The sequence below is a fragment of the Meles meles genome, chromosome 2 (genome assembly GCF_922984935.1).
Source record: "Meles meles chromosome 2, mMelMel3.1 paternal haplotype, whole genome shotgun sequence".
Taxonomy (NCBI): Eukaryota; Metazoa; Chordata; class Mammalia; order Carnivora; family Mustelidae; genus Meles; species Meles meles.
This window is the reverse complement of record NC_060067.1, coordinates 37,287,617-37,301,486: the sequence shown is the minus strand read 5'-3', so window position 1 is coordinate 37,301,486 and position 13,870 is coordinate 37,287,617. Positions and strand designations below refer to the sequence as shown.

The window sequence follows — 13,870 nt, the reverse complement described above, 5'->3', positions numbered from 1 at the left end:
GGTTCAGAGAGGCTGGGTGGGCCATGCTGAGCCACAAACACATGCTACAGTTGGGATCGCGGGCCACTGCCCTGTGCTTGGTCACACTGCCTCGTGGATATACCCACATAGGAAGAGGTTGTCCATTCAGCAGAGCTCATATGTGATGTGTGGAAGATGTCAGCTAAGTCCTAAAAACACTGGGTTTTTCTCCACTATTTTAATCGGGAAGCATAATGCCTCCTCCTCGGGGGCCGTGGGTGAAATAAGAGAACTGAGTTCCGTCCTGGTCCGAGATGTCCACCCTACCCCACACCCATGGTCTCTTTCCTTTCCTTCCTATCAAGTGTCCGAGGCCTTCAAATAAAACCTGATTGTTCCTCACACATGCCCCTGAGCTTCCTACTTACCACAGGAGTCCCTTCTGTCAAAGTAATTAGCCTGGTTTTGCTTTCATAAAAGTGAGTCCTCCGGGAGCAAGGTTGAAGAGATCTTGCTAAGCCTGATTCAAGCAGTGCGTTCAGAAGCAGAAAATGTACTTTCCCTTAAAAATATTCTGTGATTTCTCCTCTCACCTAATCTGTAAATTGTAATAGAAATGAACACAGGTCCATAATCCCGTGTCTGCAATTCCAGAACTGAAAAGATGAAAACCAGAAGTTTTCCTGTAACTCATTTTGGCAGAACGCAGTGAGTCTTGAACCCTTTGGAGGCAAAATTTGACTCGAGCTGCCAGGAGGCCTTTAGCAGACTTGGCTCTTGTCCTCAGTGTGGCTTTTCCTGTGTCTTTGCAGACGTGTAAGTGTGTTTCACTCTGGACTATTGTCCTCAGCCCTGCTAGGGGTTAGGTAATAACCAATGTGCTGTGTCATCTTTCTCAAATTCACAGATTTGGAATCGTGATACCCATTTCCTTCAAGGGCTTTGGTTGAGACATTGTGGAACTCTGCTGAATTGCTCACAGTTATGAAATTCCCTAAGTTTTATAGGTCCAGATACGGATTTTTTTTTTTTAAGATTTTATTCATTTATTTGACAGAGACAGCAAGAGAGGGAACACAAGCAGGGGGAGTGGGAGAGGGAGAAGCAGGCTGAACAGGGAACCCCATGCAGGCCTCGATCCCAGGACCTGAGCCGAAGGCAGACGCTTAACAACTGAGCCACCTATGTGCCCCAGGTCCAGATAGGGATTTGCCGGTGCTCTACCCTCTACCCCAGTCTGCCCTTCCTGATCAGTTCATTTTGATGACTCATCTGGTTTCCCATACTAGAAACTCCACCATCTGCACGCCCTTCTCTCAGTCTAAGGCTGCCCAGAAAGTAAGTCTGCAGTCCAGCCCCGTTTGCTGCCCCACCACTGCTCTCCAAGTTAAGAGCCTATGACTGCTTCCTGGCTCCTGGCCCAGCTGACCTCCTCTGGTCTCTGCCCGCCCTGGGCTATCTTGGCAGGCCTGCTCTTCGAGTTTTCTTTTTTTTTTAAAGATTTTATTTATTTATTTGACAGAGAGAAATCACAACTAGGCAGAGAGGCAGGCAGAGAGAGAGAGAGAGAGAGGGAAGCAGGCTCCCTGCTGAGCAGAGAGCCCGATGCGGGACTCGATCCCAGGACCCTGAGATCATGACCTGAGCCGAAGGCAGCGGCTTAACCCACTGAGCCACCCAGGCGCCCCTCTTCGAGTTTTCTTTAGCAAGGAAGCACACATCTCCGACCTCTCCGTGGCCTTCACGGGGCCCACAGGCTAAGCCTGGTGTCTGAGCTGTTCTCTTACAAGCCCTGCTTTGAACTCTCCCATCCTCTCCCCTGATGGCCAGCCCCAGACCTGCTGGCTGTGCCCATTAGCAGTCTGGTGCCTGGCCTGTGGCGTTCCTGCTGCCTGTGTGCTCCACAGCCCCGCTCTGTTCATGCCTCTTTCTCCTGCTTGGTTCTGCTGAAGAGACTTCCTCCAGGCAGCCTTCTCGGACTGCTGCCCTGTGTCTGGGCCAGGCCTCTCGGTTTTGGGACTCGTCTCCATAAACTGCACTTCTGCACCTCTCTTCTCTGTGCTTGTTATAGCCACCTGATGGAAGAGAACCACTGGAACCAATTCTCGTGAAGCCCCACGCAAGCAAGGCCACGTCCCTCTTGGGCCCTGTGCAAGTCCTGCAGTCAGCAAATATTTGAATTTTCTGGATTTATCTGTTTTGTTCTACCAGACTGTGAGTTTCTTAAGGGCCAGGAAAGCGTTGGTCTTTCAGTTCCGTGGCACAGTTCCTGTCACACGGGGAGCTCTGAGTGCAGGGCGGGTGTTTCTGTCACCAGGCTCACGTGAGTACTGTGAAAGCCCACATCTCGTCTGCAAAGTGTTCAGGGCAGGGAGCAGGTGTGTTGCTGTGTGCTGCTGCTTGGGAAGAAGCTCTGTTACACGAATAGCCCTGTTTCTCAGAAAGCCGGCTTGGTGGTCATATGGAGCGTGCTGCACCCCCCTGGCCGTTAGGGCCAGCTATGTGGCATCACACCAGGCACGCACACCTGCCTGCATTTAACCCTCACGGGGACCCCAGCAAGCGCAGGCGAAAAGCAGAGGTGCTGGGGAATTAGCCCAGTGCCCGAGGTCCCATAGCCAGGACAAATACAGGAGGCAGTGCCCGGTCCCAGGGATCGTGTGGAAGCACGGAGTGAGGAGGAAAGCAGGAAACACGAACCTTGCTGGAGGAGCCGAGACTCCCCAGGGTTGGGGGCTTGGCTGAGGGGGGTGGAGGACGGAAACTCACCAGGAGGAAGGGAACGCAGGACCCTGGCTCTCCCAACAGCTCGTGCGGTGAGCTGGGGATACCGTGAGTGGTAGGAGCTGTGCTACCCCAGTTCTCATACTTTTCACTTCGACATCTGCAGGAGAACTCCGTGTCTGGAGCTCGGGACCAGTGTTCGGATCCTGGGTTTGCCCCTTCACAGCTGGGCGGCGTGACAGCAGGGCTGAGGCGCTCACCTGCCACGTTTTTCTCATGAATAAAACAAGGGTGATGTTCTTGTTTGTGCGGTGAGCTGCCTCAAATGCTTCATGGGGTATCACCAAAGCGATGGATGGTGTGTTGTACGATTAATCCTGTTCCCACCTAGCGTGCTCGGTTGGCGTTTGGAAGGTCCCTAAGTCAGGGACCCCATGCCAAGGGTTGCTTATGGACTTCAGATGCCACTGACATGTACCTCTGAGGGCTTGTGCTTGGCATAAGAGATGCCACGTATAATTTTTTATTGGTGAAGTTGGGTAACATTCAAGATCTCTAGTTGATCAGAAAGTGTATGGGCCTTGCCACCAGTGGCCCACTGAGACCATGTCCCTGCGCTCCACGGAGTATCGTTGTGGGACAGTTGGAGGCCTGGCTGTGCCATCAGACTGCCACAGTACCGTCCTCCAGCTGAACCTTTCCCAAGGGTCACTTGCTGGAGGCCTGAACACAGAGCATGAGATGTTCTTATGCAGTTCTTTTTTCACTTCAGCGTGCTAATAAAATAATGAAGATCATATGTTTGGTGGAATTTGGCCTAAGGTTTGCTTCCTCATAACTGCTTGGTGGCAAAGCTGTGGGCGATGTGGCTGTAGCCACCCCAGGAAACTACCCAGGGGGCTGCCCGCCTCAGACAGGGTATAATCTGTGGGACTTGTTGCAAAATGAAAATGCAGAATCCCTTGTTCAAGAGTTATTAAGAATGTCAAGACTGTGACAGCAGAACTTTAGACCTAGCATGAAACCCTTGTAGGCACAGAGCCATTGATCACACAGGAAATGATTGCCCTGCCCCAAACCTGACAATTACTGAGTAGTCTAAGTGACACCAGTCCCTCCCCAGCCTGCAGGCTCATCCTCCCGGGAGTCTTGCAAGGATTAAATGAGGAATGTCCCCCATCGACAGATAAATAGATAAACGCGAGGTATATGTACAGTGGAATATTACTCAGCCATAAAATAAATAATGAAATCTTGCCATTTGCAACATGGATGGACCTAGAAGGTCTGATGCTTAAGGGAAGACAGAGAAAGACAAATACCACATGCTTTTGCTTATATATGGAATCTAAGAAACAAACAGACTCATAGACATAGAGGAACTCGTGGTTGCTAGAGGAGAGGGGAGAGGAAGGAGGCGAATGGAACGAAGAGGAAGATATAATGTCCAGTTCCAGCGTGAGTCCGAGAGGAAACGCGGAGCACAGGCAGCGTGGCGGACAGGATGGTAGTGAGGGCACGTGGCGACCGCCCTCATCATGCTGAGTACTGAGTAACGTGAAGCATTGTTGCATCGGTGCGTTGTAGCCCTGAAACTAACGGAACATTGCATGTCAACCAGAATAATAATAGGAACATTAAGTTTAAAAAGCTCCACTCCACCAACAGGGCCAGCGAGTGTCTATTCTTGTTTCTGCAGGGGACGGAATCTGACACCAGAGGCTACCGGGTAAGCAGGTGCTCACGGGGACCGATGGAAAGGGAACCAGATCTTTCCTGGCACTGCATGCCTCATGTGGCCTGTGTGTCTGCCACCCAGACCTGTTGGGAGACCCGGAGGCCGTCAGAGGGAGGGGTGTGGGCAGGGCTGGGGCGGGGCCATCTGCTTGGCGGCAGGTGGGGGTGATGGCGTGAAGAGCCCCCTGTATCCTTTTGCCCTCGTCCCTCAGAGAATCTGGGGAAAGAGCCACACCTGCGTGCTCAGTGCGGCGGTCACGGGTGCTTACGGAGCCCTGGAAATATGGTGGCTCCAAACTGAGATGCACCAATGGCGTGAGGAGGACACTGGGTTTCAAAGGCCTAGCTAGAAAAAGGAATGCAGAATGTCCCAATGATGTGTGTACTGATTACGTGTTGAAATAACATTTGCGTATGTTGTGTTAAACAAAGGGTCATAGAATTAGTTTTACCTCTTGCTTTTGACCATGGCTGCTGGAGAGTGTTTCATTACGGTTGAGTCGCACGTGCTGTTGTAGACTGGGAGGGTGCATGGGGTAAGTACCCCCCTCATACGCACACACAGGTGCTGTCCGCTCTGCACGCACCCCCTGCCCACTCTGAGGCCAGCCCTGGAGTAGGGGATGAAGCTGGGGGAGTGGATGAGGAGATGCACACAGCTCCCCGGCTAGGGGTGTAGAATTTGTTCTCTGAGCGCTGGGGGGGCTGCTGAGTGCTTTCTAGCAGTGGGGGTGACAGGTTCAGGGTGTGTTTGGGGACAGTTCGTTGGGGGAAGGAGGTAGAGCAGGCAAAAAATGAATGCAGGACAGGAAATCAGGAGAGTAGTTAGACTGTTGCTGTCCCCTTGATTCAAAATCAAACAAGCCGATCTGGATTGATTAAATGCTTTCTCACGAGGCTGAGGAAGAACCCACGAATGTATCAAGGCTGAATGATTAAGGTGAACAGTTGCCTTGTGGCAACTAGATGTACCTTCTGCCTTTGCTAATCCAGATGAGGCCCTAAATCTCCCCCTGGGTCCAAGCTTGGCCCTTGGCGTGGCTCTAGATGGTTGTCCTCTCAATCATGTACTTTTCTCCCTGGAAACACACTGCCCCATCAGGCACATTCCAGAAGGAGGGGGGTGAGGTGGGATTTGACAGATAGCAGCCCCAAAAGCCCCTGGACAAAAGAAGTCTTTAAACCTTATCTGAACATCAGATTTTTGTGAAAATAATCAGGATGTTGAGGGTTTTTCTTTTTCTTTTCTTTTTTCTTTTTAACTTTCTGGAAGGTTACTCTTTTGTGTAAAAGAAAACACCTGCTGCTTCTCAGGCCATTTCAAAGCATGCCTGTGGTTTAAAAGTACAGAAATCCGCGTGGGGTGTGAAGCATTTGCAGGCAGGCTGTGCGCGGGCTGGGAAGAGCTGGTCGGGCTGTGTCGGTAGTGCTCTGGGACTTTGGGCTGCCTGCAGGTGCCGGGGGACAGGGCGGCAGTGACCAGCCACAGCCATCTGCTTCTCTGGAGGGTAGATGTAAGTTTAGAGGATTGACCGTTTTCTTTTTGCTGGAGCTTGAAATCCAGATACCTGCTGGACCCAGGGTAGTCCTAGTGTCTTTCACCTTGAACCACCATTGAAAAAGCATCAATAATTGATTTCTAATTGCCCCTATTTTTCTGAGAACAAGCTCCCACCCTCATGTCCAAAGCTGACTTATGATCGAGCTCCCCGAAGTCTGTTCCTCCATCTGAAACACATCAGAGTTCTGGTTCGATGGGCTTGCTTTCTTCAACTGCGTCTAACCCGTGTTGTTTCTGCAGGGAGAACCTTCCCGACACATCCGTACTTCTCTGCCCAGCTCGGGGCAGGGCAGCTGTCTCTCTACAACATCCTGAAGGCCTACTCGCTTCTCGACCAGGAAGTAGGATACTGCCAAGGTCTCAGCTTTGTAGCAGGCATTTTGCTGCTTCACATGGGTGAAGAAGAGGCATTTACCATGCTCAAGTTTCTGATGTTTGAAATGGGACTGCGGAAACAGTATCGGCCGGACATGATTATTTTACAGGTAGAGAGCGTTCCTTGTGTATTTTCTAGAGACAAATGCCAGAAATGTTTTGGATCCCTTTCTAGGGATCTAGAGAGCTAAGAAAATTTCCCCACCCTCCGTTAACGTGGGAGTAGCTGTCTTTGCTTAGCACTTAGCTCTGTGCTAGGCATGACGGCAAGCGTTTCATGCTGCACTTACCGCCCCAGTAACCCTCAGGAAGACACTGTGAAGCAGCTCAGTTTACAGATGGGAAGACTCACCTTAACTCAGTTTACCGGACTAGCAAGTGACCGGGCTGGGGTTTCAGCCCAGGCATGTCTGACTGTCCCTTTACCCTTTACCCTTCGTCAAACCATCCTCAGATCTAATTCTTAACCCACTGTATCTGTCACTTCCTTTGCCAGGCATCCCCCTCATGCCACCTTAGCCCTTGTCACCCAGGGTTCAGCTCAAATATCCAATCCTGGGAGAGGCTTTTTCTGACCATCCTGATGTTATACCCATCCCCCTCCCCGCCACCTTCCACCCCAGACAAGCGTCTCATGCATCCTGTCTCGTTTCTTTTGGCGTAGAGCACTAACTGTCTGAAATTACCCTGTTCCCTTATTCATTGACCTGATTGCTCTCTGACTTTCTTAGCATATCTCATAAGAAGGCAGGGATCTAACCTATTTTGGAGCCACATCCCTAGTTCCTAGAGCAGTGCCTGGGATGAAGGAGGCACCCAGTGCCTATCTGTTGAGCGAACAGTGGCAGGTCGGAGCAAAGGAAATCCAAAGGGCAGTGTGTGCCTAACGCTGCGACTGCCGCTGTCAGGTGGGAGCACTCCGGACCCCGCTCGGGAATATTCCTAAATGTGAGATCCCACGTATACACGCTCCTCTACCAGCAGCTACTCTGATTTCAGAGCCTCAGTATTTTCTTTAAAAAAGCACTCATTAGAGCCAAGGACTCTTTGAGAGGACCAAACTGGGTGGTTAAAAATCCTCTTACCTCCTCCTGTGAATGTGAACCTCCCCGTGAACACAAATCTCATCGAAGGAAGCCATTTCATTACCTAAAGGATGTGGAGCCCCTAACACTTCCCACAGACCCTGTCAGTTCTTTCGATGTTCTCCCCATTAGCTTTGATATAGGTTCACCTGCCATCGGAGGGAGTGGTGTTTTCAATTCAATTTAGTTCTTTAACACATGACTCTTGTGGGGCTGAGGTACCACAGCTGGTGCCTAAGGGCTATGTTATCTGGGCCCCTGGAAATGGTTTTGTTTTGTTTTGTTTTTGCCAGTTTGGGTGGTACGTGTCCAACCTGTAGCATCTCAGTGGGGCTCGGACCCTCTCTAGGTGGTGGTACCTTGGGCTCAGGCCATCAGACTGCAGAGCCCTGGGCTGATTCTAGGAGCTCTGGGCACTGTGGGACCCATCGTGGGTTTCCTGCCAGGACCATAACACGATCTGGAGAGGGGACCCTTTGGAAGTTATTTTCTCCATCTTGAGATAAACAGTGTCTTCTTCTTTTAAATTGCCCAGGATCTGTATATTCCATATGTTACAAACCTAAAGAAGTCACACCTGTCCTGCCTGTTGAGTAATTTGGGGGGAGTCTAGAGCGAATTTGCTAAGTGAATGGGTCTAATGGGGTCCTTCCACAGAGTCATCCTACGCCCCCACTTCTCTTTCACATTTCGAATTCCCCTGGGTGTGAGTTTTGCTAGGAGTGTGTATTTTATAAGAGAATATGTGAAGTGTTTAGATTCTAGTAGCCAAGGAACACGGGGGACAGTAGAAGGAAAGGAAGCGGTAGGAGAAGCTTGGGCATGCGTGTTCTGGGCTCCTCCTGGCCGGGGCCTCCTGTGCACCAGGCCTCCAGCAGGTGCTCCTTGGGCAAGTGAGCGATCGACAGTGGTTGTCACAATCCAAGCAGAGTATCTCTCGGTGTAGGAATTCTCCACGGCCTGTGAGTGGGACACGTAGCTGAGCCCAGCAGCAGGCACCTGGTTCTGAGCCCCGCGTGTGCGTGTGTCCCCGCAGATCCAGATGTACCAGCTCTCGAGGCTTCTTCACGATTACCACAGAGATCTCTACAACCACCTCGAGGAGCACGAGATCGGGCCCAGCCTCTACGCCGCCCCCTGGTTTCTCACCGTGTTTGCCTCCCAGTTCCCACTGGGATTTGTAGCCAGAGTCTTTGGTAAGTGTCTGTCTGTCCATTTGCCCGAACCAGCTTTCTCCTGGCAGGGGGGAAACACGGATTCTGGTTCCCTGCTGAGCCTCCACGCTTCTAGAGCTGTGTGCTGGGCAAGAACGGGGTAGTGGTCGACACTCAGAGTCTAGTCGGCACTGGGTCTGTGAACTTCACAGACCTCACCGGCCTCACCTCTCATGCTCTCCGGGCTTGCCTGGGCGCCATCATCTGGTGGAGTTCAGCCCTGATCCCTCACCACCGGGTTCTCCCCAGAGCAGACATCTTTAAAGACGTGGCCAGGGGACCCCGTGCATGTCTTCCAGGCATGGGCCTCTTGTGACTCATGACTCGTCTTCCTCCACCTCTCTGACCCGAGACACTGGCTCCTTCAGACTTTTCAACAGGGGACTTCTGGGCTCCTGTTCTTTCTCGATTCCCTTTGCATCTCCTCCTGTTTCTCTTCTTCCCCGCCCTTGGCTCTTCATTTCCTCTGCCAGGTCACTCTGCAGGGATCCCCCCCCCCATGCTCTTGACTCACGGGTCCAGCCTCACAGGCTCCCCCCATCTTCCCAGACGCCTCAGCCCCTTCCACGTGGGGGCCCCACTGCGACCATAGGTGGCTCACATTTCACACCATCTCCTGCTTTCTTGATTTACTTTTGGAGAAGATTGTCTCTGTCAGAGTTAAGCAGGTGTTCACGGGCAGAGTCTCAGGGGCCTTGAGATGGCGGGGGAAGCACGTGCACTGTGAACTGAGAGCTGAGCGGCGCTGGGAGCACGGGCAGTTCTTGCACCGTGGGTTTTCCCTGCTTCAGAGTGAAAGAATCGTTTTGACATTTCAGGTTTTTTTTTAATTTTTTTTTTTTTTTTTTACTTTGGAGGTTATTAGAGAATTAATAATCACATCAAGTGTTTTAAAGTGTCATTAGTGTTCTTTCACCTGATAATTTAAAAATCTATAATCTTCTCATACTTTTTTAGATTTGCTTCTGGAATTAGAGAACATCTCAAGGGGGAGGCGGTGCCAAGCACCACTGGGAGAGCACTCCTTTGGCATGCTTGGGAAAGACCCCTTTGTAGATCCAAATTCTAGAAATCCTGAAATTTCCTTTTTAACAAAGGTGGGCACTGAGTTGGTCTTTGCATCTCTTTCTCCCAGAGTACTAGATTTTTATTCTTGTTCTTATCCACGAGAACTTCTAAAGAATGTCCCATTGAGCTTTACTAGAAGAATCCATGTTCTTAAAATATTCACAACCCCCATCCCCTTAAGCATAACTCCCTCCCCAAACTGATTCTTTCTTTCTGTCCCTAAATCTCTTCTGGTTTAATAAATCATTAGTGAGATTTCATGAAGGGTTTATACCAGAATTTAAAAAGAAGATAATGGTGCCTGGGTGGCCTATTCGGTTAAGTATCTGCCTTCAGCTCAGGTCCTAATCCCAGCCTCCTGGGATGGAGCCCTGTGTTGGACTCCCTGTTCAGTTGGGAGTCTACTTACCCACTCCCTCTGCCCCTTCCCCCTGCTTGTGCGTGCTCTCACACGCGTGTGCACGCGGTCTCTCTCTCTCAAATAAGTAAAATCTTATAAAAAAAATTAAAAATAAATAAAAAGAAGATAATTAAAAACAACAACAACAAGAAAGCCTGAAAATTGTCTGCTTAGTTTACGAACAGAAGAGTCACCAAAATCATAAGATCTCTAGCTGTAGGCTGAGGTCTTTCTTACCAAAAATGTCTATGGTTTTTGTTTTTGTTTTTTACTTCTCTCACTCTAGAAATTAAAAAAGAAAATCATTCGTCCACTTTTTCTCCCGATTTTTTACTGTATTTTTCAAAACCTGGGTAACAGGAGTGAAGACTGATAGAGGTAGGAGGGAAGAAGTTGGTGTTCATGGTTTGGAAAATAGCTCAAGCATCGAATTACAGCCTTTGTGAGAAAAAATTCTGCAAAGATTCCAATGGGAGGGCAAGTACTGAGGGCTCACCGCCTGGGCCCTCAGCTGCTGCCTCGCAGGGAGCTCTGGGGACCCCAGGGCCACAGAACTCTGGGAGAGAGCCTGTCCTTGCCCAAGTCAGATAAGTCAGAGGCATAAACTCTGCTTTGGAGTCGACAGCCCTCCTGTTAGTGAGTTTATGCTGCTCTAAAGTGCATTCTGACGACTTCATAAATTAAAAGCTAAAGCCGGCAAGAGCAGGATATTTATATTACTTAATCAGTGGTGAGTCTTGGAGGCGCTCCTACGTTACGCATAAAGACGCCAGTGTGTGGAACTCTGGGGTCCCACAGACCCCTGCTGTGCTCAGCGGGTCTGTGTCCAGCTGGCCGAGGCTCCTCAGATGGTAGGCAGGAAGTGGCAGCTCAGCGCAGCACTGTGTGATGTCATTTTGCAAAAACTGTTGGTTTTTGTTTTGGTTTTTTGATTTGGGTTTTTTCGTTTTTTGTTTTTGTTTTGTTTTGTTTTTCTTTTTTGCACCTCTGTTCCATCTACCAGTATGTAAAACCAAACCATCTTATTAGCAGGTTCCATGGGAAGGCTTTTTAAAAACCACTTCTGCATTTAGCAGCAGTGACTTGAACCTTGTTTGTTTAGCTCCGTGATGGTGGATAACTTAGTTTTAAATCCCCAAACCTGCCATTCGTACACTGTAGTCTATTTTGGCCTGAAGCCCATTTCATTGTAAGCCTTTTGGCCTGAATAAACCCTAAAAACAAACGGACCTTTGTCAGCTGTTGACATTTCATATGGACGTGCAGGATTCTCAGCTTGCAGGCAGCACAGTTCCTATATTACTGAACAGGTTAGTTGGCATGAAGTACATTCTCCTTGGAGGACACCAGCCCGCGATGGGTGTGCCCTAACCTTCCCGTGGTGACCACTGTCAGCCCTCCCCAGCGGGTGTCCCAGAATGTAAAAGAGCCTCCTCCTGCGTGTTTCTAGTTCGGGTAGATAGGGGTCCTGGGAGAGATGCTTGCTCTGTTCACCTTCAGATCACACCTACCTTTGGGGGAAAACATCATCTGAAAAACAGGACCTGGCTTGCTCCTGCTCTCAGAGGCGGCGGCTGTGGTCTGAGGCTCCTGGTGTTAGAGGGTGTGCTGCCGAGCAACTGAGGGAGGAGGCGGAGGGCAGAAAGGAAGGATTTGGCAGAAAACACAGAAGCCACCTGTAATACAGGGAAGGATTCAGAGAGGCTTTAGGACTAAAATAGACTTAGGAAAACAAGATGGTTTAAAGGGCCAGGAAAAAAGGCTCCCCCCGGGGAACATGCTCCAATGGCGGGAAGTGAGATTGTGCAGGATCTGTTTGTGCTGTGGGCCTGCTGCAGACTGGCCATCATCCTTCCTGTCCCTCCCACCTGGTCCTGGGGGGAAGGGGGTGCTCTCACACCCAGAGCACCCCAGCCTCCCAGGAGAGAGTTAGGAGAGCGCTTGCCCTTGACAGCAGCAAAGGTGTCTTGAAAAGAGGATGCAAGATAAGTTTGCTTTACTGCCCCGCCTTCCCCCAAGTAATACAGCACCTTTAGGTTACCGGCACCTTTAGGTCATGGGCGTTTCCAACAGAGTTCGGATGGGTTAACACAATAACAGAACAATAGGGCTGCTGAAGCATCTTCAAAGGAAAGTGGTTATTTGCATTGTTCTCAGCAAATAATTTCCAAAAGTGGCTGAGTCAGCTGAATTTCAGGTTCCCTTTACTTCCTGCCTGATAAAACCCTTTGCCTGTTTCTGGGTGGCTTGCAGCAGGAGCGAAGGGAAGTTGGCTGCAGTGGGGGGCACGGCCTCTGGGGGCCGCCGGGGTGGCTCCAGCAGTCCGCTTTCTCGTGCAGTGATCTTCGGATGCAGGCAATGAACTCACTTTTCCAAGGAGGCTCTTTTGTTTAATTTCCAGAACGTAAATGTAGAAGGATTAAGAAGATGGACAAAAATGAAAATAATTGAGTTGGAGCAGTGAGTTTATAGGTAACATTTTTCTCCACAATTCTTTAAAAGTTATTTAAGTTTTTAAATTTCCAGAGGGAGACAAAGGTATCCATTGTTTAAGGGCTATAGATATTGCCCCCAAGGCTAGTCAGATAAATTGAGTAGTCCCTGCCTCCAAGCAAAACTTTGGCAGGCAGGAGGGTGAGGGGTGGGGGGGGGGGGGTCCTTCCTTTAACCCTTCTGGCACGGTCCATTATCGAGCACCCAAATGAAGTCTTTATTTGAAGCCTTCCCAGGCTGACAAATTTCTGGGACCGAGCTCCCTCAGCAGGGCTCCTGCGGCCTGCTGGCCAGCCTGCCTTCAAAAAAGTGGGCATCTGGAGTGGGCCTCCAGGAGCACTAGGTGAGCATCTCAGGCTGGCAGCAGGCCCTCAGGAGTCTGCAGGTGGGAGTTAGGGTCCTCTCACCTGTGATGGCTCTTCTCTGTCTAAAATTAAGTAGCCTTGGCAAGATCAGGCTCACGGGTCTCATTAACATCATCCCTTTACCTGGGCACTGACCTACTCGGATCAAAGGGAACAGAAAGCCTCGGGTGACCCCTGCTGTGCTCTGGGTAAATCAGGATGCTGATGTCTGGACAGAGAGCCCTTAGTGACCCAGCCCCACGCAGTGCTGCACAGAGCCCGAGCTCTTGCCTTCTCCTGCTCTTCAGGCTCCCGGACATGGTGTGTGGCTTCCACACCCCTGGGCATTCACACCTTCTTTTCCTCCTCCTTCCTGACTCCTGAACTCGCAAGCTTCTGTGGGTTCTTCAAGACTGGGTTTGGCAGCCACCTTTCCTTAGAATGTTTTCATCCCTCTTGCTCTTCTGACACCAGGGCCTAACTCTTCCAAACCAACAGATTTTGGTGTCTCTGCAGTTTTCTCTTTGAGCTTTTGTTCATGGCTCGATCTCTGGTGCCCAGTACAAAGCCTGGCATGTAGTAGATGCTCAGTGAATGCCTGCTGACTTAAATGTGAGGAACTTCTCGCAGTAGAAGAGCACTCTTAAGGCCCTGGGAATAGCATCAGGAAAGAGCATTTGTATTGTTAAATGTGGACACACCCAATGAGACAAGTATATCCAGGGCTATATTTTCAAAGAGTGGTTAAAAAACAACAACAACAGGGGCACCTGGGTGGCTCAGTGGGTTAAAGCCTCTGCCTTCGGCTCAGGTCATGATCCCAGGGTCCTGGGATCGAGCCCCACATCGGGCTCTCTGCTCAGCAGGGAGCCAGCTTCCCCCCTTCTCTCTCTGCTTGTCTCTCTGCC

General features: G+C 50.3%; 1 protein-coding gene across 5 annotated transcripts in view; it reads left to right on the top strand.

Annotated features, from left to right (window-relative positions):
* Positions 1 to 13,870, top strand: part of TBC1D1 (TBC1 domain family member 1) — a 231,156-nt gene that overhangs the window by 203,386 nt on the left and 13,900 nt on the right. For all 5 annotated transcript variants that reach the window (XM_045993559.1, XM_045993568.1, XM_045993576.1 and 2 more), the window contains 2 exons: positions 6,224 to 6,468; positions 8,480 to 8,639. In XM_045993559.1, the coding sequence (XP_045849515.1) occupies positions 6,224 to 6,468; positions 8,480 to 8,639 (405 nt within the window). The remainder of the gene's footprint in view (positions 1 to 6,223; positions 6,469 to 8,479; positions 8,640 to 13,870) is intronic.